The 22,904-nt window shown below is 40.6% G+C and overlaps 1 protein-coding gene across 1 annotated transcript in view; it reads left to right on the forward strand.

Annotated features, from left to right (window-relative positions):
* Nucleotides 1-22,904, forward strand: part of COL19A1 (collagen type XIX alpha 1 chain) — a 342,743-nt gene that overhangs the window by 285,752 nt on the left and 34,087 nt on the right. Inside the window, exons 25-39 of the mRNA XM_028494726.1 lie at nucleotides 666-710; nucleotides 817-894; nucleotides 2,462-2,497; nucleotides 2,616-2,669; nucleotides 2,770-2,823; nucleotides 3,877-3,918; nucleotides 7,837-7,941; nucleotides 8,023-8,076; nucleotides 8,324-8,377; nucleotides 13,436-13,489; nucleotides 14,882-14,935; nucleotides 17,393-17,437; nucleotides 20,402-20,452; nucleotides 20,538-20,582; nucleotides 21,026-21,052. Of these exons, the coding sequence (XP_028350527.1) occupies nucleotides 666-710; nucleotides 817-894; nucleotides 2,462-2,497; nucleotides 2,616-2,669; nucleotides 2,770-2,823; nucleotides 3,877-3,918; nucleotides 7,837-7,941; nucleotides 8,023-8,076; nucleotides 8,324-8,377; nucleotides 13,436-13,489; nucleotides 14,882-14,935; nucleotides 17,393-17,437; nucleotides 20,402-20,452; nucleotides 20,538-20,582; nucleotides 21,026-21,052 (798 nt within the window). The remainder of the gene's footprint in view (nucleotides 1-665; nucleotides 711-816; nucleotides 895-2,461; nucleotides 2,498-2,615; nucleotides 2,670-2,769; nucleotides 2,824-3,876; nucleotides 3,919-7,836; nucleotides 7,942-8,022; nucleotides 8,077-8,323; nucleotides 8,378-13,435; nucleotides 13,490-14,881; nucleotides 14,936-17,392; nucleotides 17,438-20,401; nucleotides 20,453-20,537; nucleotides 20,583-21,025; nucleotides 21,053-22,904) is intronic.

The following is a 22,904-nucleotide window of genomic DNA, read 5'->3' on the forward strand; positions in this document are numbered from 1 at the left end:
AGTATTTATCTTATTCTTTAGATCAGAGGTCTAAGCTTTTTGGAAATTTGCTGCAAGCAAAGGGCTCTCATCTGAAGAAAATGCACATACACGCACCATTTTTCATATAATTTTGGGAGATTCATAGGCACCCCTGAAGCTTCTGCAGGGACTATTTAGGGATCTGTGAAGCCTAGTAAGGTATGCTAGTTTTAAACCGTAAACCTTCCTTGGACAATATCGTAAAACAGAAGAACTTCCTGAGATTTCCCTTCTAGAGGCTCTGCATATATAGCCATAGGTGGTCATCTTTAAAAAATGTTCTTGTGGCCTGGGCTAATCCCAGGACATAGAAAACTGGATAGCTGGAAAATCCAACCCATATGCCTGTTTCATCTGCCTTTTTTTTCTCATCCCCTTTGACCTTTTATATGAATAGTAATAAATAGTTTTCAATATCAGATGCCTCATTTTAAAGATGAAAACATCTTATATTTTAAAGTACCTATACAAAATCTATAGCCTAGTGAAATTTGTGTTCCCTCTTCCTTACTATTTTACAGAAGAGGTTTATTCAAAAAAGATGAAGAGCAATGAAATATTTTTGAGTTATGACTTCTAAGATGTAATTAAACTTTTTAGGAAGAGAAATGTATTCACTTCCTTTTCTCTTCTTTTTCTTTTAGGGATTAGATGGAAATCCTGGAGCACCTGGTCCACGAGGGCCAAAGGTAAAAATATCATAGATAATTTTTAAAGAATTAATAATTAACGAAATATACCTGGAAAATCCATGTCCCTTGAGCCTCACACTGACAGAAGCATCTAATTGCACAGGGAGAAAGAGGACTGCCAGGTATCCACGGCTCCCCAGGTGACATAGGCCCCCCAGGGATAGGAATTCCTGGCCGAACTGTAAGTGAAATTCAATCAAGTTTTTGAAACCCTGTTGACCCAATGTTGTGAAATAAAATCCAGCAACAAATTTGAATACGGAGAAAAGAGTGAAATGGTCAGAGGAGATACAAAAATTGCTAATCGGAGAGCAAGAATTAATGGGCATTGTGGTTATATCCTAAGCACAGAAGGTACCCACTGTTTATTGACTTACAGATGCTAATCACACATACACTGATTTTGAATTAGAAGGAGTTACTTAACACTTTATTCCTCCATTCTATATATTTAAAAGTACAAATGAGTGTAAGATTATGAGAATGCCCAATATTAGGTTATTATGTATTACTGTTTGTTTTTAATTAGAATAAAATGAACAGTTACTTTTAAAGTGAATGGAGTGCCTGTAAATGAGATGATATCAAAAATCTCTATGTAATATCTTAGACAAGAGAGAATAGAGATAGTTTTTGATAGTTAAGACAAATAATAGAAAGTTTTTTGACGTGTTTTAGCTATAAGGGTAATAATGATAATAATGACCATTGTATGCATATTTGTGGACGAAATAGCAGTAAGAGATAAAGCTTTTTATTTACTATGAGAAAAGATAAAAGATTTTGGGACAAGAAAAGTGAAATAGATGGTTATCCTAAAGACATTAATTTGGGGATTGGCCTTGAAATGAAATTATCGTGAGAGGTAAAAGAAGATGTAAATAGTGAATGGTTATATTGTGTGTGGCTGATGTTTGATTTTCCAGGGTGAGAATATAAAGACCACTGGAGATGGGAGATTAAACAAAGTAAAAAAGTAGGTCAGGAAATTATTAGGGGAGTGAAGGAGGTTGAAGCGAAAAATGAACCAACAAACCAAAAATAACTTAAGCACACAGTATAAATAGAAAGGAAGCAAAAGGTAGCTTTGACAATATGAATATTTATTTAAAAGTAGGAAGGGAAAAGGCAGTGAGCAGGTAGTGAAGTCAGGTGCTGAGACCCCAGCTCTTTACTCACCCAGGTGGTCAGTCAGTTCCTCATCCAGGGGTCCATGGTCATGAGATAGGGATGGATCTGTCATCGTTAGGTTCACTGATAATCTCCCAGCCTCGTTTTTGTTACCCCAAATTCCAGTTTTCTAACATAGAAAAGAATAACTGAAGTTTTATTTCCAGTTCCCATCCCTGAACACTGGTTCTGGCAATTTCTTCAGAGAAATGACTCCCAGTAAAAAGCAGGAAGGAAAGGAAGCCCCAAGCTGGTTACCCTGTGGCCGGCCAGTGTCTAGCAGACAGAACTTGGGCATGTTGTTTGTGAGCCCGTGAGTGGGCAGGGACCGATGGCGGGCTCGGGGGCGGCCCAGGCGTCTGAGCACGGTTGCGGTGGTGCTTCCAGCACTGCATCTGGTCAGGCGTTCACCTGCCATCCAGAACTCCTGGCCAGTTTTGCAGAGAGTTTTCACAGTGTGCAGGGTGGCAAGCCCTGTTGTCCACTATGTAAATTACAGTACTTGGCCCTTTATCCCACTTGGGTAGTCTATGGACATTCCCAGCAGAATTCTGATCACTGAATCTCCTTCCATTCAGGGCTCCCAAGGCCCAGCTGGAGAGCCAGGGATTCAGGTAAGCTACTTAACCAAGTTATCTGGCACAGCAAATCCATCTTGCTGACTCGGGGGGGGGGATGGGGGCAATTACCAAAAGACTATCCTTATAAGTAACTATTTTCCCCCTTTTCCAGGGTCCTCGAGGTCTCCCTGGGTTGCCAGGAGCTCCAGGGACCCCAGGGAATGATGTAAGGACAGTTTTTACCTACTTCCCCTCTCCCCCGCACCTGTTTTAATCTGAACCTGTGCCGAGGTGCAAAGATTTGAACATGCTGCTTCTGTTTTCAGGGAGCTCCTGGGAGGGATGGAAAGCCAGGTCTGCCAGGCCCCCCAGGTGACCCGGTATGTTGACAGACTGTGCCTGATTTATGTATCTTTAATGCACCCAGAAGCCAAACAGCCTACCAAGCAAGTTTTGCTGTCCAAACTAATTAGAATGCTCAGTGACTGCTTAGTGATTTTGTTTATCCCCATTTTTTTGTAGAGGGGAAAAAAATTCAATCTACATCAGCATTTTTGTGTATGTGATGAATACTTGTTTCCTGAGGGTATAATTCAGTTGTACAATTTTTGCCCCAAGCTGAACCTTGGTGTATGATGTCTCAATCCCATGGAAAATTGAGTTAAAATACATAGCCACAGATTCTATTCTTTCTAATGCTAGTGACTAAATGAATTTCATTTTTCTAAATGAAAGTGTGCAGGTGAGTTTCCCACAATATGGTACATATCTATTGATTCAGTGGCTTTAAGAATGCTGAAATGGTTAAATTACAAAACTGGCTTAAGTAGGCTTTTCAGAACAGGTTTAGGCACTAAATGGGTGTTCCAAAGTTTTATTTTAGGTTAAACCTTGCTTTGAGTGACAGTGAAATCCCTTTAAATAGCCTCCAAATCGGCAGTTATAATTTAAGAAGCCATATGGTATATGACATTGTATTAAGAATTTTGTATAATAAAACCCAAATCTAGCCTCTCGGTTCTGAGTCTCACAAATCCTCCTACACCGTTGGAGCCTTGTGTGCCATTATAAGTTACATGCAGAGGCGTATCTTGGCCTTTAACTCCCTCGCCGAGTGAATCACGTGTGTATGTGTATTGACTGGGAACCTTTAAAGCATTACTGGGGTTTATGGTGTCTCTCTGAAAGGACGCTTTAAGACACGAGGCCAGAGCACCGCCCGAGTCCTGTGTCTGTTTCTGGATAGGAAACATCCCGTTGGCCAACCATCCTGATGGTGAGGCTCTTCTAAGCCCTACTATTTGTCACCATGGTGACAAATCTCAGCTGGCCTGGTGTTTTGAGGGAAAATACCTACAATCATTATGTTTGTATTGTGTGCCTGTATATGTATAATTACATGTATTGGGGGTTTTTTTTCTCCTTATCCACAGATTGCACTTCCGCTCTTGGGAGACACTGGGGCCTTGTTCAAGGTACTCTGTGGCTATGTAAGAAATTACGTGTTAATTTCCGGGAAAAATCAGAAAGGAAATCTTTAGGAGAATTTGAGTTAATTGCTTAGCCTGAATTAAAATTCAGTTTCTTAACGGCAGAACATCTTTCAGATAGAGGAAGGAACACGTATCTGTATATGTTTAGTGCCACTTATACTCGTTCCCCACTCTCTTCTTTACCAGGCGCTCCTTTTGGGGGTGAAGGAGCAGGGGGGCAGGGGAGGAGGTGGTAGTTCTGAGGTGAGCTGCAGGAGAGGAATGGCGTCATTAGCACCCTTGAGTAGATGCTCTCTCTCTGGAGCAGTAGCTTTCTCTTAATGGTGTTTACCCACCCAGGCTCATCACTGTGAAACCCAGTCCTTCTCACGGGTGTCTGCCCCGGCCAGTCCAGGGTGGAAAGCAGTGCTGTTCAATAAACAGCTAGCTTTTTGCAAGGCTGAGTTTTTACGTCATGGGATTTTACAAAGTGAGTTACAAAATTCCATAGCTGACAATTGCCCTAACACCTGTGACTCTGTTAAATAAAAATGATCTCTACCTATTATCCACCTCACGGGGAATTAATCTTGCTACCATTTTTTTTCTCTAATACTTTCCTCTATTTTATTTGTAAAAGAGCTGGGGGGAGGTTGGTAATGGGACACCTGGAGGTTGTGTATTTGCGTGGTTCTTCGTGGAATGCTAAGACTGAACCCAAATGAAAGCCTGTCCCTTTATATTCCACTCAAACCTCATGTGTCGTATCTGTCAATGTATGAATGGACAGTATATTTGTACACACACACACACACACGAGCTGTGTGTGTGTGTGTGTGTGTGCGATCTATTTTATATTCCCAGCATTTAGCCCAATGGTTCCTGCAACGACTTACTCCGTAGTAGGCAGGCAGGAATATTTGTCTAATTGAATTCACAAGACTAGAATTCTAGTAAATATATTTGTCAGGTGATAAAGGTTTTGAGACTAGTATATGAATATAAATGTAAATGTAGATATAAATATAAATATATGGGGGGGTTTAAGACTTTCAAAAGCCAACCTTTTCTCATAAGTCAGAAAATAGTATTTATGGGGGCTTCAGGAGGGTCTTATGTTTATTGAGTTATGATTACATGCCAGGCAACACACTGCTTTACTTATATCATCTCACTTAATCTGCACGAGAATCCTATGAGTTGAGGCTGTGGAGTTTCTCATTCTGTCCACGAGAGACCTAAATTCTGAGGAGTTAATTTAAGTACTTTACTCAGAGTCACGCAGCCAGTAAGTGCGACATTAACACAGGAGTGCAGGTCCTCAGACAGTCAGTCTCACGTTCTTTACGAGGGCAGTGATGTTGGAAATGGCGGGATTGTAGCAGTTACATCATTCCGGAGCAGTTCGGGTTCTTTAAGGATCAAACAAAATTATCGACTATCCTGACAGGATGTGGGGCAGCTCCCACTACAGACAAAAGGACTGTAAACAGGCTGTGACGGGGAAAAGAACCAGGGTTCCGATGGCCTCGGACATGGAAGTAGTCAACAGTTTCACCAGGGCAGCATCCCCTTAATAAATGCCCTTGCCGGGGTCCAGACCCAGCATCACCTCATGGAGGTTCTGAGGCTCAGGGGAGCCAGTTGGCAAGAGGTGGGCAGGACCCTTGACTGACAGTCCCAGCAAGCTGTATTCAGTAGAAGAGAAGCATGCAGTTCCCCAAAGCGTATGGGAATTTTAATCCTAATCCCGTCACCCAATACATTAACTGTCCCACTCTGTCTTAAAGTCTTTAGCGGACTTGATCGTCCTGCTTTCTGTTTTCAAAAACTGTGTTTGAATAAAGTGTTGAAAAGAACTGACGTATTTTCCAGCCCGAATGATGTATACCTTCAAAGACCTTCCTCCAGGTTAATCGGTGTGTCAGTCCTTCTTTGAATGAGATTGTGCGTTAGCTAATAACTGATGCGTCTTTATCCTCTCCATGAGAAAAATCTTAAAAGATATTTTTTCAAGAGCCTTAATGAAATCCACTTTTCCTTCATCTACCATTCTAGTAACCCTAACCTAAAGAAGATGAGGTCAGTTTGAAAGGACTCTAGAAAATCCTATTGACCTGTACTTATTTCCATTTTTTATGTTTCATTAAAACAATCATGAAACTACCACAACATTGTAAATCAACTATACTTCAATAAAAATCAGTTGAATAATCCATCCTAAAATGTTACTTATATACAAAGTAGAAATAGACCCACAGACATGGAAAACAAACTTATGGTTACCAAAGGGGAAACGAGGGAAGGGATAAATTAGGAGTTTGGGATTAACATACGAACACTACTGTATGTGAGAGATAACCAACAAAGACCTACTGTAGCACAGGGAACTATGCTCAATATTTTGCAATAATCTATAAGGGAAAAGAATCTGAAAAAAAGATATATATGTATGTATAACTGAATCACTTTGCCATTTACCTGAAATTAACACAACATTGTGAATCAACTATACTTCAATTAAAAAAAAATCAATTGAATAATCCATTCTAAAATGTTACTATATATTGATATGCCATGTTATAATGTCTACAGATACAGTAGACATTCTTTATACTTTTTGAACTATGGAAAGCTTTTTGGTTCTCTGAAGTCCTCAAGCGTCTCTAGCTTCACAGTTTTTCAGATTTAGTAGGGGTGGTTCTACAATTATGTATGTGTTTCTTAACTCCTGTACCAGCACATTAGCTCAGTGGAATGATCCTAGTGGTAAAATTAGTTTGGGAAACTTTGCATATTCCAACTCCTTCTCATGTATTCCAGCTCTAAGAAGGACAACCATAAAGAGAACTGTTCTGACCCAGCATTTTTTAGGCAAATTGCCTCAGAACCTTTTCAATATCATACAAAATTAGTCTTCCGTGGAGCACGTGTTTGGAATTCACACTTGTGCTGATATACACTGGGTCAAAGATATTGCACTTCATGGGCCTTCTTGCCAGCTTCCCATCAACGGCAAGCTTCCTTTCCCTCTTCATGTTTAAGGATTCTTCCCTTTGGTTAAAAGGATGGAAGAATTGAGGCTTAGATTGTCCTACCTTTGGTCAATTGTTAAATTTAAGCTGTCTCCCCCACTCAGTAGTCCCTATTTTATGCCTTTCCTGATCATATTTTTATAGCAGTTTATTTAAAAATAAGCCTCTGTAGGCTTTATGTGATAAGAAGTTTATCTTGTAAGCTCAGATACCTAAATTGAAGCCTTTGCAGATCAGTTAAAGATTACAGAGAAGGCGATGGAAAGGTGATTCCACTTATATTTCCTATCTGCACTTGGATTTGACTTAGAAGTCAAGTCCCAGTCACTCAAATAATTGTTTCCCACATGAGTGTTTCCCCTAACAAATAAAAGGTTAGTAAGCTGTGTTTAGGGTTCTCCAACTGATTGGGCTCTCAAAAGGGGAAATCCTTTCTTCACATCTTTCTTTCTTTCTTTCTTTCTTCCTTCCTTCCTTCCTTTTTCTTTCTTTCTTTCTTTCTTTCTCTCTTTCTTTCTTTCTTTCTTTCTTTCTTTCTTTCTTTCTTTCTTTCTTTCTTTCTTTCTTTCTTCCTTTCTTTCTTATGATTTATGCTATTGGTTTTATGAGCTCTGTAATCTTGCTGGTTATTCCAAACTTTATTGCCACCTCCCTTTTTAAACATGCTGCTAAGCAATTGAAACTCTGTGTTCTTGACTTATGAGTTTATCTTTTAAAATAGTTTTTGCCTCCCCAAAAGTAGTCTTTCAAATTGAATAAGTGAAGTTGCTGAAAGTAGAGTGACATAGCAATGGCTATCACTCAACTCTCACCAAAGTTCAAATAGAAGTTCAAATCCAATCAATGAATAATGAATGTCCAGTGACCTTATCTTTATCTTCATTAGAACTTCTGTGGCAACTGCCAAGCCAGTGTCCCTGGGCTGAAAAGCAGCAAAGGAGAAGAAGCAGGTACTGGTGAGCCTGGACAGTTTGATTCTGTAGCCCAGAAGGTAAGAAGGGGGCTAAGTGTTGGTGGACCCTGGAGGTGACACATGGCGCCTTCTCTCAGCTGTGACTGCTCTGTCCTCTAGGGTGATGTAGGGCCACGGGGTCCTCCAGGAGTCCCAGGCAGAGAGGGACCAAAGGTAAGGAAGTCTCTCCTCCGTGCAACCTTTAATTCAGGGTAAAAAAAAGAAATACATTTTAAAATACAGTTCTTTTTCTAAAAATATTTTGGAAAAGTGGTGTAAAAGCCATTTGCAGTTGTCATTAATTTTTTTCCCCGATTCTGTCCAAATGACATGCCCCAAGTGTCCTGAGAAGAGATATGTTCATTTTCCCAAAAGATGACAAAATGACTGAGTGTACTAACTAAATGTATTGTGTCTCTAGGGGAGCAAAGGAGAGCGAGGCTACCCCGGGATACCTGGGGAGAAAGGCAATGAGGTAAAAGGCTCTTCTCTGATCATGCAGCCCTACTGTTGATTCTGTCCATGTGACACAACAAAAGGACATCAATTTTCCTATATCTCATGTTCGATGCTAAACAAATAGAAACAAAGACAGGTTTTTTCCAAATGTTAACACATTTTAAATAATACGTTGATGCTTATTCTCAGTGATCCAGTTTTTGAGACAAGGGAATTCAAACACAAAGTTAACATATCAGTTACTACGTTTCTGTTTTCTCATAGCAGGTATAACAATTCCAGCTCTCTCAAGATAAAAGCAAGAAGAAAGAGGAAAACGAGATTTGCTGAAAAGAATCCCAAAGTAGCTCATAGAATTGAAGGGAGAGTTAGCAACCAGCCTAGGGATAGGGCTGCTCCAGAACTCAGCAGAACTTCCCTGGGCTGCTGCTGTAATGTGACTCAGTTTCAGTGACCTTGGTTTGTTTGTATCTCTGCTCAACTTTCAAACTCTTGGGAGGAAGAAAAAAAAAAAAAGCTATCAAATGGGTCTGCTTGGACTGGCTTAAATCAGCTGCCCACCCTCCCACTAAGGTTCAAAGTCAAATGTGCTCTTGAGATGGTGGCATAATTTTCTGACTCTCAGCCACAGTGGTGCTCAGGATAGCATTCTTTCCTGCATAATTCACATTAACTCTTAGAAAAACCAGTTAGGATGATGAATTCTTCTGAGTTTAAACAGTTTTGATACTAATAATTCTTAATGAAAGTAAGTAAGCCATCTGGCATGCATTAACCTTGATGTTAGTGCGGAAAATCAAAATGATATAAAGTAGATCTTTTTTTTTGAGTTGGAGTTATATATTTCACATTATAAATTATCATCATGTTATTGTTTTTAATTAACATGGATTCTATTCAAGAAAACTGTGAGGATTGGTTTGTTTTTTTTCCAAGTTAAAAATTGAAGAGCAAAGAAATACAACATTTGTTTTCATCTGTAAATAAAACAGTAAAGGCATTTTATTTTCTAAATAAGGAAGAGTTATCGAGCTTTTGCATCTTCATGCTCCACAGAAAGTTGCACTAAAGTACAAGCACAGTGTCTGATTTTAATAGTCTAACAACTTTTAACTGCCTAGACTCAAGAAGTAGGCTTTAAAGGCAATTGAGAATGTAATAACAAAAAGATCAGGAAATAATTGGAATTCAGGTTTTTTCATAAGTGACTCTAAATTAAATTTATTAGAAGTTAACTTTTATTGATTCTTCAGAATCCTTAGCACTCCTGGTGAACTGAAATCCCTCCTTAATTCCTTCACTATTTTAGTGTGCTTTTCCTTAAGGACACCTTATTGACTCTTTAACACAGCATACACAGACTTTGCACAAGACACTTAGATAGACAATTCCAGCTAGTTCAGGAGGAGATTCTTCACTGTTTCCTCACATCACGTGAATAGTATGAATAAACCTGAAGTAACATACTAGCTCAGTTGGGCCTTTGGGGGGTAACGGGGCATTGCAGCTTGTCCCTCTCAGGCAGGTGGGAAATATTCAATATTGAAATATTGAAATATTGAATATTGAATATTGAATATTATCTTGTCTTCTACTTGGACTCAGATACTCCCTGAAATTTTAATTTGTTGATTTGTTTAAGTGAATGAAACTTTGCCCAAGAACATATGTATTTCCAGCTGGCCAATAAACTATACTATTTTAATATGCATATAATATCTAATCATACAAAATCTAAGATGTCTGTTCTACCCTTAGTGGAAAAGATGCAGGACACTCTGTCTCTTTGAGGAATTCCCAATTATTATTTAATAATTATCCAATGGTCGATTTAATCCATTTGGGAACTTAAAGAGAGGAGTTGCCTTTTGGTTTATTGCTCTTACAAAAGTGACATTATCGGGGCTTCCCTGGTGGCGCAGTGGTTGAGAGTCCGCCTGCCGATGCAGAGGACGCGGGTTCGTGCCCCGGTCCGTGCAGAGGACGCGGGTCCGTGCCCCGGTCCGGGAGGACCCCACATGCCGCGGAGCGGCTGGGCCCGTGGGCCATGGTCGCTGAGCCTGCGCGTCCGGAGCCTGTGCTCCGCAACGGGAGAGGCCATGACAGTGAGAGGCCCGCGTACCGCAAAAAACAAAAAAAATGACATTATCCTCAACGTTTTTTACAGATGTTGTTTCACAAGGCAAGGTAGCAAATTAGCAGATGCTGATAGAACACAGACTTACCTCTCATAGTCAGAGGGAATTCTTGCTTGGAATACAGGTGTTTCTACAATATTTTAGAATAATAATTGATAGATAGGACATGAAAAATATTGTCAGCCATAAGTTATAGCAATGGAAAAATAAATATTCTTGGTAGCAACTGAGGTAGGACTTGCAAAATCAAAATATCAGAATAGGGAAAGAACTTAGCTCTAATGATCCTTGGCTATGCAGTAAATTTTAATTTGTATTTTAGTTTGGTACAATATGCTAAATTGACTGTCCTACTCTTTAATAGGTATTTGTCTTCTTTAATGACCTTTCTTGTCTTGTAAAATTACCTGCTTGTCCTTTATACATCCATAGTAACTTTTACCCTTACTGCAGAATTTCAGCTTGTTCAGAGAAAGATGGCTGAGAATGATTTTTTTTAATTTATGGACTGAGGTTTACTTTAAAGTTTAATGTAGTCTTCAAAGGTTAATGAGTCCCAAGCTTATAAACTGGACTACCTAAAGACTCACTCAGCATCTCTAGACTGATTCAGTGTTGAGACTAAAAGTAGCAAAAAAAATAAAGAAAGAATACATATGAACACACATATCTTATACACGTACATACAGAGAGAATTTTATGGAAATGTGGGTGTTTTGAGATAAAGCAATTTGTGGCATAGCATTTATCATCTCCAGACATTTAGAGATCCATTCCCAAAGGAAATTTGTTTCCTTTCCACTTATAACCCCCATAAACAAGTCAATGGTGGGGGAATAAAAAGAGTCAATACAACATGCCAATGTGTACCTCCCACAAATGCACATGGGCACATGCGCGCACCTGCGCGCGCACACACACACGCACACACACACTGAGCGTTGCCCGTGAGGATGATACCATCTTGAAGAAAGTATACGTCCACATTAACACAAGTATACATAAGATTTTACCCAAGACTCTTGTTACGTGAGGAGTTTCGGCACATTCAAGGAGAGCCTTTCCAGCATTTCTTCACCTCCCATCACATGGAAAAACCTGAAGGAATATATGATCCCAGTAGGCATTAGATGGACAGACCTGGCAGAGCTTGGTCCTTAATCCCATTGAGGCAAAGAACCTTGATCCTGTAGAACTTTGTTCCTCTAGAGCTCCCATAGATAACTGCGTAGCAATTTTACCACGGTCACTTCACCTGATATTTATAATATGTATAAAATGCATACTTCATCACAGTAAAGGGTAAAGGAATTTATTATAACAATGAATGGTTCGGCACTATAAAAGGATTACTCAGTAAAGAAAATTCAATCCTGAAAAAGTGGAACCGTTCAAAATAGAACTTGACACCTCATATGGTTATCTGAAATAATAAATGGGTATTTAAAAGTATATTTTTCCCATTGTAGAAGTCATCTGAGTTCCTTATAGAAAATTTGAGAAATACACAAAAGCACTAAAAAGACAAAAGTTATTCCTATTTGTACTTCTCCGACTGTTGGTAAAAGTCATATCAGTGTCCACAGCCCCTCATCCACAATTCCAAAGTTCAAATGCCTCTGAAAACCCGGGAACTTTTTCCCAAGTTTGCAGCAAAGTTATTTGGCAGCAAAATCTGACCTGAAGTCATATGGAGCTAGTCTATTTATCCCACTTGGTGAGACTATCATATGTTTTGCTATAGAAATATTTGTGTGTTTATTAGCAGGTGCTGCCTCAGGTGCCATGGGAGTGTTAGGTACTATCCAGTATGAGCACTGTGTTCCCTTTGAAACAAATCTGAAAATTCAGAACCCTGAAACACACCTGACACTAAAGTTTCCAGATAAGGCATTATGAGCCTCTGTCAGTCTCATATTTTATGAAGTGCATTTCTAATCTTTTAATAATTTGGACCTTACTCTATGTAACATTTTGTAACGTTTCCTTTTTTATTCAATAGCTTTTGAAACATGATTTTAACAGTTGCAAAACATTTCATATTATGGATTTTTTTTTTTTTTTTTTTTTTTTGCGGTACGCGGGCCTCTCACTGTTGTGGCCTCTCCCATTGCGGGGCACAGGCTCCGGACGCGCAGGCTCAGCGGCCATGGCTCACGGGCCCAGCCGCTCCGCGGCACGTGGGATCTTCCCGGACCAGGGCACGAACCCGCGTCCCCTGCATCGGCAGGCAGATTCTCAACCACTGCGCCACCAGGGAAGCCCCATATTATGGATTTTATGTAACTTATTTAACTAATATTCTTTTGCTGACTTACTTGGTAAAGGAACAAATTAATTCCACGAGTTATCAGTTAATCTTACCAGTTCTTCCTTGAATGTATAAATGTATCCAGTATAATTAGCATGACGCTACAAATCTTAGGCGGGGCCTAAGAAGCTATCTCTTCACTTTTACGCTTAAGCCATTAAGGGTTCTAAATTTAAATTCACCGATGAGCTGTATTTCTTACAATGAACTGGCCGGCTAAACTCAATACTGTATCATAAAACAGAGTCCGTTGTTCCACCAGCTGAAAGAAGCATTAGTGTAACCATGTATTTCTTTGATGGCATTCTGCTCATCTGAAATTTGTATTTTCATGCTTTAGCAGTGCCGGCTTCTCAAAGATGCTATCGTCAATGGAGGGGCTCTGTGAGATCAGAAATGTTCTATGAATCACCAACACATAAAATTCTGTTTGTAACAAATTCCATGCTGTGGCATTTTAGCTTGCCATCCTTACTCTTAGAAAACGGGTGTTTGCAGATGACAAATGTGTTCCTTGATTAGCCAACAAAGATGGGTAGTTTTCAATCGTCAAAATATTTGATGAACTAAAATGCTTTGTTTCCAAAGATATAACAGATTTTATGGTAGGAACTATCTCTTTTAGGGTCTTCAAGGCGTTCCGGGACTTCCAGGTGCTCCTGGCCCGACTGGACCCCCTGTAAGTATTTGCTAAAATAGTTTCACTCACAATTCGTATCTGCTGGTATGATGCAAAGTGAACTAACATTCTTTATTGCTTTTTGTTCTCTGTTCCTCTGTGTGGATTATGCAGCTATTGCTGGGGAAAGAAGCATCCAACATCTCAGATTTTTGTTAGTATTCCTTAAGGCTGCTCGGGGTTGTGGAGACTTGTCATGAAAATTCTACCAGACCAGAAAGCAGTCTGTGATGAAGCAAGTCTATTTGAACAGACGTTGGATGTAGAGGAGCATTATCTGTTTTAGCTATAATTTTTCTGGCATTAACCTTAGGGAAAGATATTCAGATGGTTACACCCTTACATTTTTAAGCACCATAAACTAAGAATTTATTCTCTAGACAGAAAAAAAAAAAAAACGGGTCAAGGATTATCAGATTCAATTTACTTTTATTCCTGTTTCTGACTTAAAATACGCTCTACTTTAGTTGGCACTTTTTTCCGCCGTCTCTCTCAAACACAGCATCAGGGCCTTTTTGTCTTCAGTTACCCTGTTAGCTTAAAACAATCTTTATTCCTTTCCCACCTGCTAAACCCAGTCTCTCGTTAAAGCAGAGCTCAAATCTAAGGTTGCCAGTTAAAATACAGGACATGAGGCTCAATTTGAATTTCATGCAAATAAATACTTTCATAGCATGTTTGTCCCAAATATTGTAGTTTTATTTGCTAAATCTAGCAACCCTACTCAAGCCTCAATTTTTCCAACTCTTTCCTTCTTAGAGTGCCTAGGCAAATGGTATGTGGGAATGTAATCGTGTTCTTTCATGTTCTGAATCATGGGTTTGCCATAATGAAAATTGCACCTTTTATGCTTTCACCACAGTTACATAGAACAAACCTGGCTCTAAATTGCACACTAAAATTGAAAGTTAAGAGAAAGAGTTGTGAAAGGAGCCATGGAAATGAGAGCTAACTCTATTCTCAAAGAAGGTTTTAAACTAAATTTTATTTTCCATTGGTAAAATGCAGAGCGCATAACTCACCTTGTTAATTCTGCTCTGTGAAGTACTTAAAATGTTGCTCACCACCAAAATTGTAGCTCATTTAGGAAGGCATAATGCTATGTAACTTGCCATTTAAACAGCAAGGCTAAATGTATTAAAAGGTTCCAGTTAAGGTCATTAAATGTGGTTGGCCAAGGTGAAAAAGCGACCACAGATACAAATTTTATCCTTCCAAGGGCTTATCAGCAGGATACAGCTGCTGTATCAGCCTGAAGAAATATAAGCTTATAGGACTGATTTAGTTAGGATCAAATGACCTTCAAAATGTATCAGTTTGAGCAACCAACTTCCAATACCCTTGGCCGTTGAGTTGTTGTTTCTGTAACAGACTTAGTTTTGTGTTTCACAGGGCTTGTTGGGAAGAACGGGACATCCTGGCCCCTCGGGAACAAAGGGTGACAAGGTACAGAGGGAAGGCCTGACTTACCGTCCAGATTGGGGCTTGGGGTAGGGGCAAGGTGAGCCTACTTACGGAGAAATCCATAAAATCAAGCAAAGCCTCAAAGTATTATAGGAGTGACGTCAGGGAAGTGGGCTCGGAAAGACATAGGTCCCAAAATTGGTCTGAAGGTAAGAGATATGTTCCCAGGGAAGAGGATGAATAGCACATAGGTGCCACACAGCAAACGTCCCAGCTGGACGCAGGGCCCTGGGCATCCACCGTGGGGAAGGATGGGGTGAGGGTCGCCTCCTGATGAGGCGCGGGAGGGTAGTTTGTATCTGGAAGTCCAGCCGCAGGTGCCAAGGCTCCCGACAGCAGGCTGGCCCTCAGAGCCAGGATTCCAGTCAGTGACGTGCGTGCTGAGAAAATCTGCAAGTTCTGTCCTTAGAGGGTCGTAGGGGAGGTCCGCGAAAGAACCAGCACAACTTGCTTCCTGGGGAGTCCGGTTGACAGGACAGATGGGTTGCCGTGGTCAGCAGGGAGAGCCAGCAAAAGAGGAGTCTCAGCAGGAAGTTCACACAGTTACCCAATTTAGGGTCTAAAGCGTCACCCACAGTGCGATAGAGCCAGCACATGAGTCACACGGACTAGCTCTTTGGGTGAGAGAAATTTAAGAATCCGGAGTCCATGTGAGCCACTCAAGTGGCTTCTGCCCCAAAATGACCACAGTGGGGCCTAATGGCGTCAAGGAGCAAAGGAGTACCCCCAAACTGAGAGGCAACAACGTGCTTACTCTGGACAGTCTCAGCACAGTTTTTCTGATAGCATCCCAGGGAGCTTGCCCAGCCCCATCAGCCTTTTTGATCTATTCTCGATGGAAATTATTCAGTCAGAGATTTGCCTGTTGGAGTTAATGGGAATTCCACACTGAGATGAGCTTTGGGGCACAATCGAGAATGAAAATATGACTATTAATTGTGCCGGAAAAAAAAAAAGTCCTTTCAATAGGCGCATATTTTCCTTGTTTGTTGTCCTCTCACAGTTCATGAGAACCACGACATGATTCTCTGAAGGACACTGCCAGCAGAGCCCCACGTGTCTTAGCAAGAGAGCCGCCGTCAGAGCAGTTTGGGAAAAGAGACAGTATACTCATGGTCATTCCTTCTCAGGCAGATACATTGCAAGAAAAACTTTACTGTTGGTTTTTATTGATAAAGATACAATCAAAAGGTTTCTATGGGGGCTTCCCTGGTGGCGCAGTGGTTGCGCGTCCGCCTGCCGATGCAGGGGAACCGGTTTCGCGCCCCGGTCCGGGAGGATCCCACATGCCGCGGAGCGGCTGGGCCCGTGAGCCATGGCCGCTGAGCCTGCGCGTCCGGAGCCTGTGCTCCGCGACGGGAGAGGCCGCAGCAGAGGGAGGCCCGCATACCACAAAAAAAAAAAAAAAAAAAAAAAAAAAAAGGTTTCTATGATTCTTTGGTTACTAAAAAAATGGGGAGATTGGAATGAAATCCTTCATCAAATTTATGAAAATAGACTAAAATCCCTCAAAATTCTTGGGCATTTTAAAGTAGGAATTTTACTCTCTCTGGATTCTTTTTTAATTAACCATTTCTTGCCATCGCCCCTGATATTGAAGGACTCAAAAGATTTTATGAGGCTATTATTCTAAAAAAAAAAAAAACCAGTTACAGGAAAAACTGGTTTAAGGTACCAAAAGGAGTATCACACCTCTGTTTATCATGGACCAATAAGCATCCTACATTTTATCAAAATATAGATGAAATCCCATTTTTCAAGTTTCAACTTGAATGCATTTCTCACACATTTCATTTTCAGCCTGCTTTGCCTGGAAGCAGAATGTCTGAGGCTGTTTACATTGTAAAGAACATTTCCCTTATACAGCGTTGTACCACGGTCTCTTCTGCTCAGTGGGACATGCCTGATATTCACTTAGGATGTGAAAGAAGGTTTTCCTCCTGCAGACACACACAGGTTGTGATTTTCTACTTTAGTCAAAGCATGTGGATGCCCTCTCTGGTTCCCAAAAGATGAAGGTGGTGGAGGTGAAGCTAGGAGCGAGGGTCTGACCCAAAGAGCCGTGTCCCTGAGCTGCCCCAGCCTTCAGGAACTGTGCTCTGCACCCCCATGTGGGGAGAGTTCCCCCAGCTGCACTCAAAGTCCAGGACCTGGTCACCTGCTTGTCTGGCTCCATCTAAAAATAAGCTTCATCCCTGGTGCTCACACCGTGCGGATCTGAATGCCTGTGGGAAAAGGCATTTACCTTTCCCGTGGTCTAGTAATGTTAATTCTCCAGGTGAAGGGAAAAGCCCCGCTGAATAAGACTTTGCAAGGGTGAACAAAATGACAAGTCATATAGACTTCAGAATGTGGCTCTCTGAGCAAGTGCAATTGGGTTCATAAACCTGGAGTAGAAATGTCTAAGCCGTTGATGTTGGTCTGTGTACCCCCTTGCAGGGCAGCGAGGGACCCCCTGGGAGACCCGGACCACCTGGACCACCTGTGAGTTGTTTCAGGTTTAAAACATAAATTCATACATTTACTTAAGACTTGTGTAAACAACAAGGTCCTATTGTATAGCACAGGGAATTATATTCCATATCCTGTAATAAACCATATTGGAAAAGAAAAAAAAAAAAGATTTTACTTTTTTTGTTTGTTTTGTTGTTGTTGTTTTTTTAAATAGACTTTATTTTTTTTTGGATGATTTTTTATGTTTGCAGGAAAATTTCACAGAAAATACAAAGAGTTCCCATATGGTCCTGCCCCACACACGCAGTTTCCCTTATCATTAATATCTTACATTAGTGTGGAATTGTACTCTTTAAAAGTACAAACCTTATGGTATGTGAATTTTGTCTCAGCTTAAAAACCAAAAACATATGTATAAAGATCCTTCTAACTCTGATATAATGATTTTTCAGTGGCATGTATAACAAAATTATTATTAGGAAGTATATGTTGAGAAATATTATTTGTCACATTAACTATCCAGGTAATATAATTTCTTGCTTAGAGTAGAATTTTTTACAGTTGAGGAACTGATATTGATACATTATTATTAACTAAACTCTATAGTTGACCTTGGGGTTTACTTTTTCGGTTATATGGTCCATTAGTTTTGATAAGTGCGTAATGTCATGTATCCACCATTACAGTACCATACAGAACAGTTTCACTGCCCTAAAAACGTCCTGTGCTACACTTGTTCATCGCTCACCTCCCTGTCCCTCAAGCCGCTAGAAACTGTTGCTCTTTTTACTATCTCTATACTTCTGCCTTTATCAGAATGTCGTATAGTTGAAATTTTAAAAAAAAAGCTTTTTTGACTCAGAGGTCAGACTACATTTAGATATTCTCAAGGATAAAAGTCATCTGAGTTTTATGTATAAATGTGAATGACAGCCAGGGTGGCTTAGGGGAGCCCTGATTCCCGCATTAGCTCAGCCCTGAGGCACACTGCTCGGATTTGCAGACTGTGGGCCTCCCTGCTGTGGACTCAGTTCAGGTGGGTGTGCACCCCTACTCTCCACTTCCTGCCTGGGGGACCCTGGGAAAGTCATTTAACCTCCATGTGCCTCATTCACAGAAAAGAGAGGGGCTGTAAAAAGACATCCCTTCCGGCAGTGTGAGTTGGTAGAAAAATTGTGTTGTGCTGTGTGTGTTCATTACCATCCATGATGCCCGAGATGCAAGGAAATTCTGTTTATATGGCGCCTAGTGAATGAAATGTACAAGGGCCACCGCTGCTTTCGTGCTAGGGATTGAGACAGACGTGCACATTGTCGGGAGGCTGGGGAGGACAGGGGCCTTTCTCCGGAGCAAGTCTGCCCTCAAGTGGGGTCTCGCTCAAACAGCATCACAGAGTCGGTCCAGCCAAGCGTTCTTTCCCACCTGCCTCAGAGGGAGAGGTGAAGAAGCCAGACTCCCCCAGAAGGGGCAGAATTCATCTATGACTTTTTTTTGGAGAAAAACAATCAGAAGTTTAATAACATGTGTGCTTCCTGTATGCAAGGGAGACATCCAGGAAAACTGAGTAATGCCCTGAAAGGGCCCAAGTCCTCACCTTAAGTACCATCCTCATCTAAAAACAAGAGAAAGGAAGGGTATGGCTGCTGTGCAGTTTCACGTCTCAGCTTTCTCCACTGATAAGAGTTTCTTGAGATGCTGAAGACAGCAAAGATACATCGCTAGTCTGCATGCAATCGCACGTTTGCACACATCAGTGAATACACTGGCACTCTGTTTCCCTAAACGTGCTCTTCATTTTTGTTTTACTTACCTTCTCCCTTGACAAGGAAGCAGGGCAGGCAGCATCTGAGGCTCAAACACTAACATACCCTCCCTCCCCAGTGGACAGAACAGCAAAATACAACATGAGCTCCCAAAAGGGACCTCTATTTTACGATGGACTTAAGAAAGCTCCCTTGCCCCCCCACCCCGACTCTCCAAAACTATTTATTCTTCAAAGCAAATTAAATGTTGTCTTTTCTGTGAAGCACCCCCCTGCGGCCCTGGAAATCTCAGACAAAAGTATCCTTCCCCCTCCAGGACTAAATACAGTAGACATTCAGCAGTTGTCAAATGAACGAGTGAAATACTGAAGGAATAAATGAACAGAGCATTTTTCCCTCCTTCACAAGTGTTTGGAAGATGCACGCACTGACCACCGTGGTCCAAAAACGGCAAGGATGGCTCTTCAGTTTTGCAGCTGAAACGTGGAAATCAGAATAAAGGAAAACGCAGGTTATGAGTCTATGGGAATTTTTAAAAAGAAGGCTAGAAGATCCTAACTAAAATTTTCTTATGCACATTTTTCCAGAATGCCAAAATGTATGATTTTGAAAGCCTCTCAGATGAGTTCTCTTTAAGTGTTAGTTACCCTGGGACTTCGCATTCACAGGTCAATTTATTAGGAAGTTCCTGTTCCCTGTTGTTCTAAAGAATATGTTTTTGTAGTAACATCCATGCAGGGTTGTGAGTAACATCATCTCCCCCATTTCCCTTACTTTTCTATTTAGTGTGAAGAGAGTGTGGAAAAAAAGTACCTTTCAGTAGCCAAATTGTTCCCTATTCACATCTCCATCAGCACTCCTGTGTTATGGCCTGCAGGTCAGCAGGCCGTAAACAGTTAGCATAAATTGGCAATTCAGAAACTGAATTTTAATGAACAAATAATATTTTCCTCTGAATGCATTAGTGTCTCATCTGTCAAGCCGGCACATTCATCACAGCCCCACCAAAAGTGTGTGCACGTGCTCCAGGTGGAGCTCACATGCCTTCTGGTTTTTTCTTCTACATTTGCTTTAGAAGAACCAAAAATGGGAACATTATAATTTTTACCCATAACATTAAACTCAGTTTCTAAAATAGAGTAGGAAAAATAGCATTTGGTGAGACAACAAAAGGTGGAGATGCTCACTATTAACTTCAAAGGATAACTCCATGTCTCATTTCTTTTCTAAGGGTGTACCATTCAATGAAGGAAATGGAATGAGCAGTTTATATAAACTCCAGGTATTTACTTTTCTAATTACGTAAAATCACTTCCTGGCTATGGGTTACTGCAAATTCTTCTCACCTTTGTCTTTTTCTTTTGAAGGGAGGTGTCAATGCTCCCAGTTATCCAGGGCCACCTGGCCCCCCTGTGAGTACAGTTGTTTATATTTTAGCTGAGCAGCCTCTCACACACACACACACACACACACACACACACAAAGACCTCCTAAGTTCACTGAAAAGTATGTGTTACAAATATAAACAAAATTTTCTGCAGGAGGAAATAAATGAAACCAATTATAATAACATTGGGAAAATGTACACAGTCAAAATAAAGGAAAACCGCATTCTGTGTAGTGGTGTCACTCTTTGGAAATCTGAGAACTAAATCAATGTCCAAGCAATCACCGTCATGGGAGTTCCATCAAGTTATATTTCCTCATCTTATTATGCTTCAAATCCAAACCATAGTAAAACAAAACTTGCAGATATTTTTATGTGTATTAAAGCAAATTGGATAAAAATTCTTCACAGTTTGTAATTTTGCTTCGGTCGTTACTTTCAAGATGACTTCTCATATTTTTCTTACAGGGCCCCAAAGGTGATCCTGGCCCAGTGGTATGTATATTCCCATGGTTTGTGTCATTTAGAAAATAAATCTTTATTCAAGTTTGAAAGAAGACCTTCAGGAGAGATGCCTGCCTTCTGAGATGTCCCTTGGTTAAATGGAGGAAGCGGGCACCTCCTCATTTCAGGATGCCTCGGTCCTGATGTGTCCCTGCGCTTGACGCTCTTCCATCAGTGCGATTTTAAAAATCACCCTGGGCTGGAGGAAAATGCATATAAAGCTCCAGAGAAATAGGACACTTTCTTCCAACAGGACTATTTCGATGATTGATTCCACGTTAAGTAGATCATGGGAGAAAACTATTTATTGGAAAGAAATCCCTTAATAGGTCTGTCATCTCCCCCACCGACAGCTACAACAAGACAGGGACGGTTTATTTGCTTTGACTGTCTTAGGCAGTTGTTCCGGAGGCGATGTGGTGCGCTGTCATAACCCTGCTTATTAGGAGCGATGTTTCAGGAGGTTAACCCTCAGCCTGGGAAGAGATCCTGCGCTCCAGCCTTCCGAAGGATGATGATTGTTAAGCATCCTTCTCAGCCATGGAGCGGCACTGTAAAAGTTCTGCCAGATGCAATTCGATTCCCTTTATTCCTTGGCAGATTTTCCTGTCATGTCCTTTTCAGGCATGTGTCCTGTCCTTCATATTTCATTTCTATGTCCTTTAACCTTTGGGTATATACTTGAAACTCAGATGTATCTGAAACTGAAATAAACTTTCAAACCACTTTCCATTGCCGTGGGAAGAAATTGCAGGCCCTTTCATTACAGTGGAGTTTGGTAAAACTAGATGAATACATTTTAAACAAGCAAAAGAAGAGCCATAAAACGCAGTCTTTTTACATCTAAATAGATTTTCAAAGGAGATGCATGAAAGAGCTTATTTTTTGTTATTGGCAATATATACTAAAAGCCAATTTGTTTTCCCCTATGAAATGCCCAGTTTGTAGCATTTTCCGAACCCCAGATATGTCATTTAGAAGTTTCCATTGTTTCATTACTCATGCTGTGCTTTCTTGATCTGTAACGTGTTTTAATGCTTTCACCTCCCCCCGCATATCCTTCATTCCAATTTGAATCTTCTTTCATCTTATTGATAAAAATTTCCTCCTGGTCTTTCCTTCTCAAACTCACACACACAAGCATCCCCTCTGAGTCATTCAGAGACACGTAGGCTTCTCGCTGACTTTTCTGGAACACCCAAGTTTTTAAATTAGTAACTGTAGATTAAGGTGAGAAACCTTTTTAAAAAGTATTATAATAAAGGATAAATTATAATTCACTTGGATTCGAAAGTGCGTGGCAACAAAAATGTAGACAGCATTGAGTAGAATTTGAAGAGATTAGGCTTCAAAATTTTTTAGCTGCAACAGAGAATAAAGAATAAAAACTAAGTGGACGACGTTCTTGCGTTTAGAGACGTGAATTAAGTGGGTGAAGCACAAAAACAGAAATGTGGAATCATGAAATTAACTACTGAGTAAGCCTTCAGGTTTATCTTAGATAAAACTTTAGATTATTCCTTTGGGCTCCATGTCACCACCATCGGCAACTCATTTCCGACCAGTCGCCCCGAATAGAGAAATACTACCTCATAGCATAGAGATAGATAAGCCAGGAATGGTGGAGTCACAGGTCACAGAGCAGAAAATGGAAAAGTCCCATCAGGGTAGGTGTGGGGAGATACACTCTTCCAGCATCCTTCAAATCCCAGAACACCAGATCTGTACCACTGTTTCTAATCTTCTCAGTGAACCTTTACAGATAAAAATTACCCTTAATTGAATTTATTATCTTCTGAGGCACTCCATTTCATTCCCTTGGTATTCAATTTATAATTGGCTT

This window comes from Physeter macrocephalus, chromosome 10 (assembly GCF_002837175.3).
Source record: "Physeter macrocephalus isolate SW-GA chromosome 10, ASM283717v5, whole genome shotgun sequence".
Lineage (NCBI taxonomy): Eukaryota > Metazoa > Chordata > Mammalia > Artiodactyla > Physeteridae > Physeter > Physeter macrocephalus.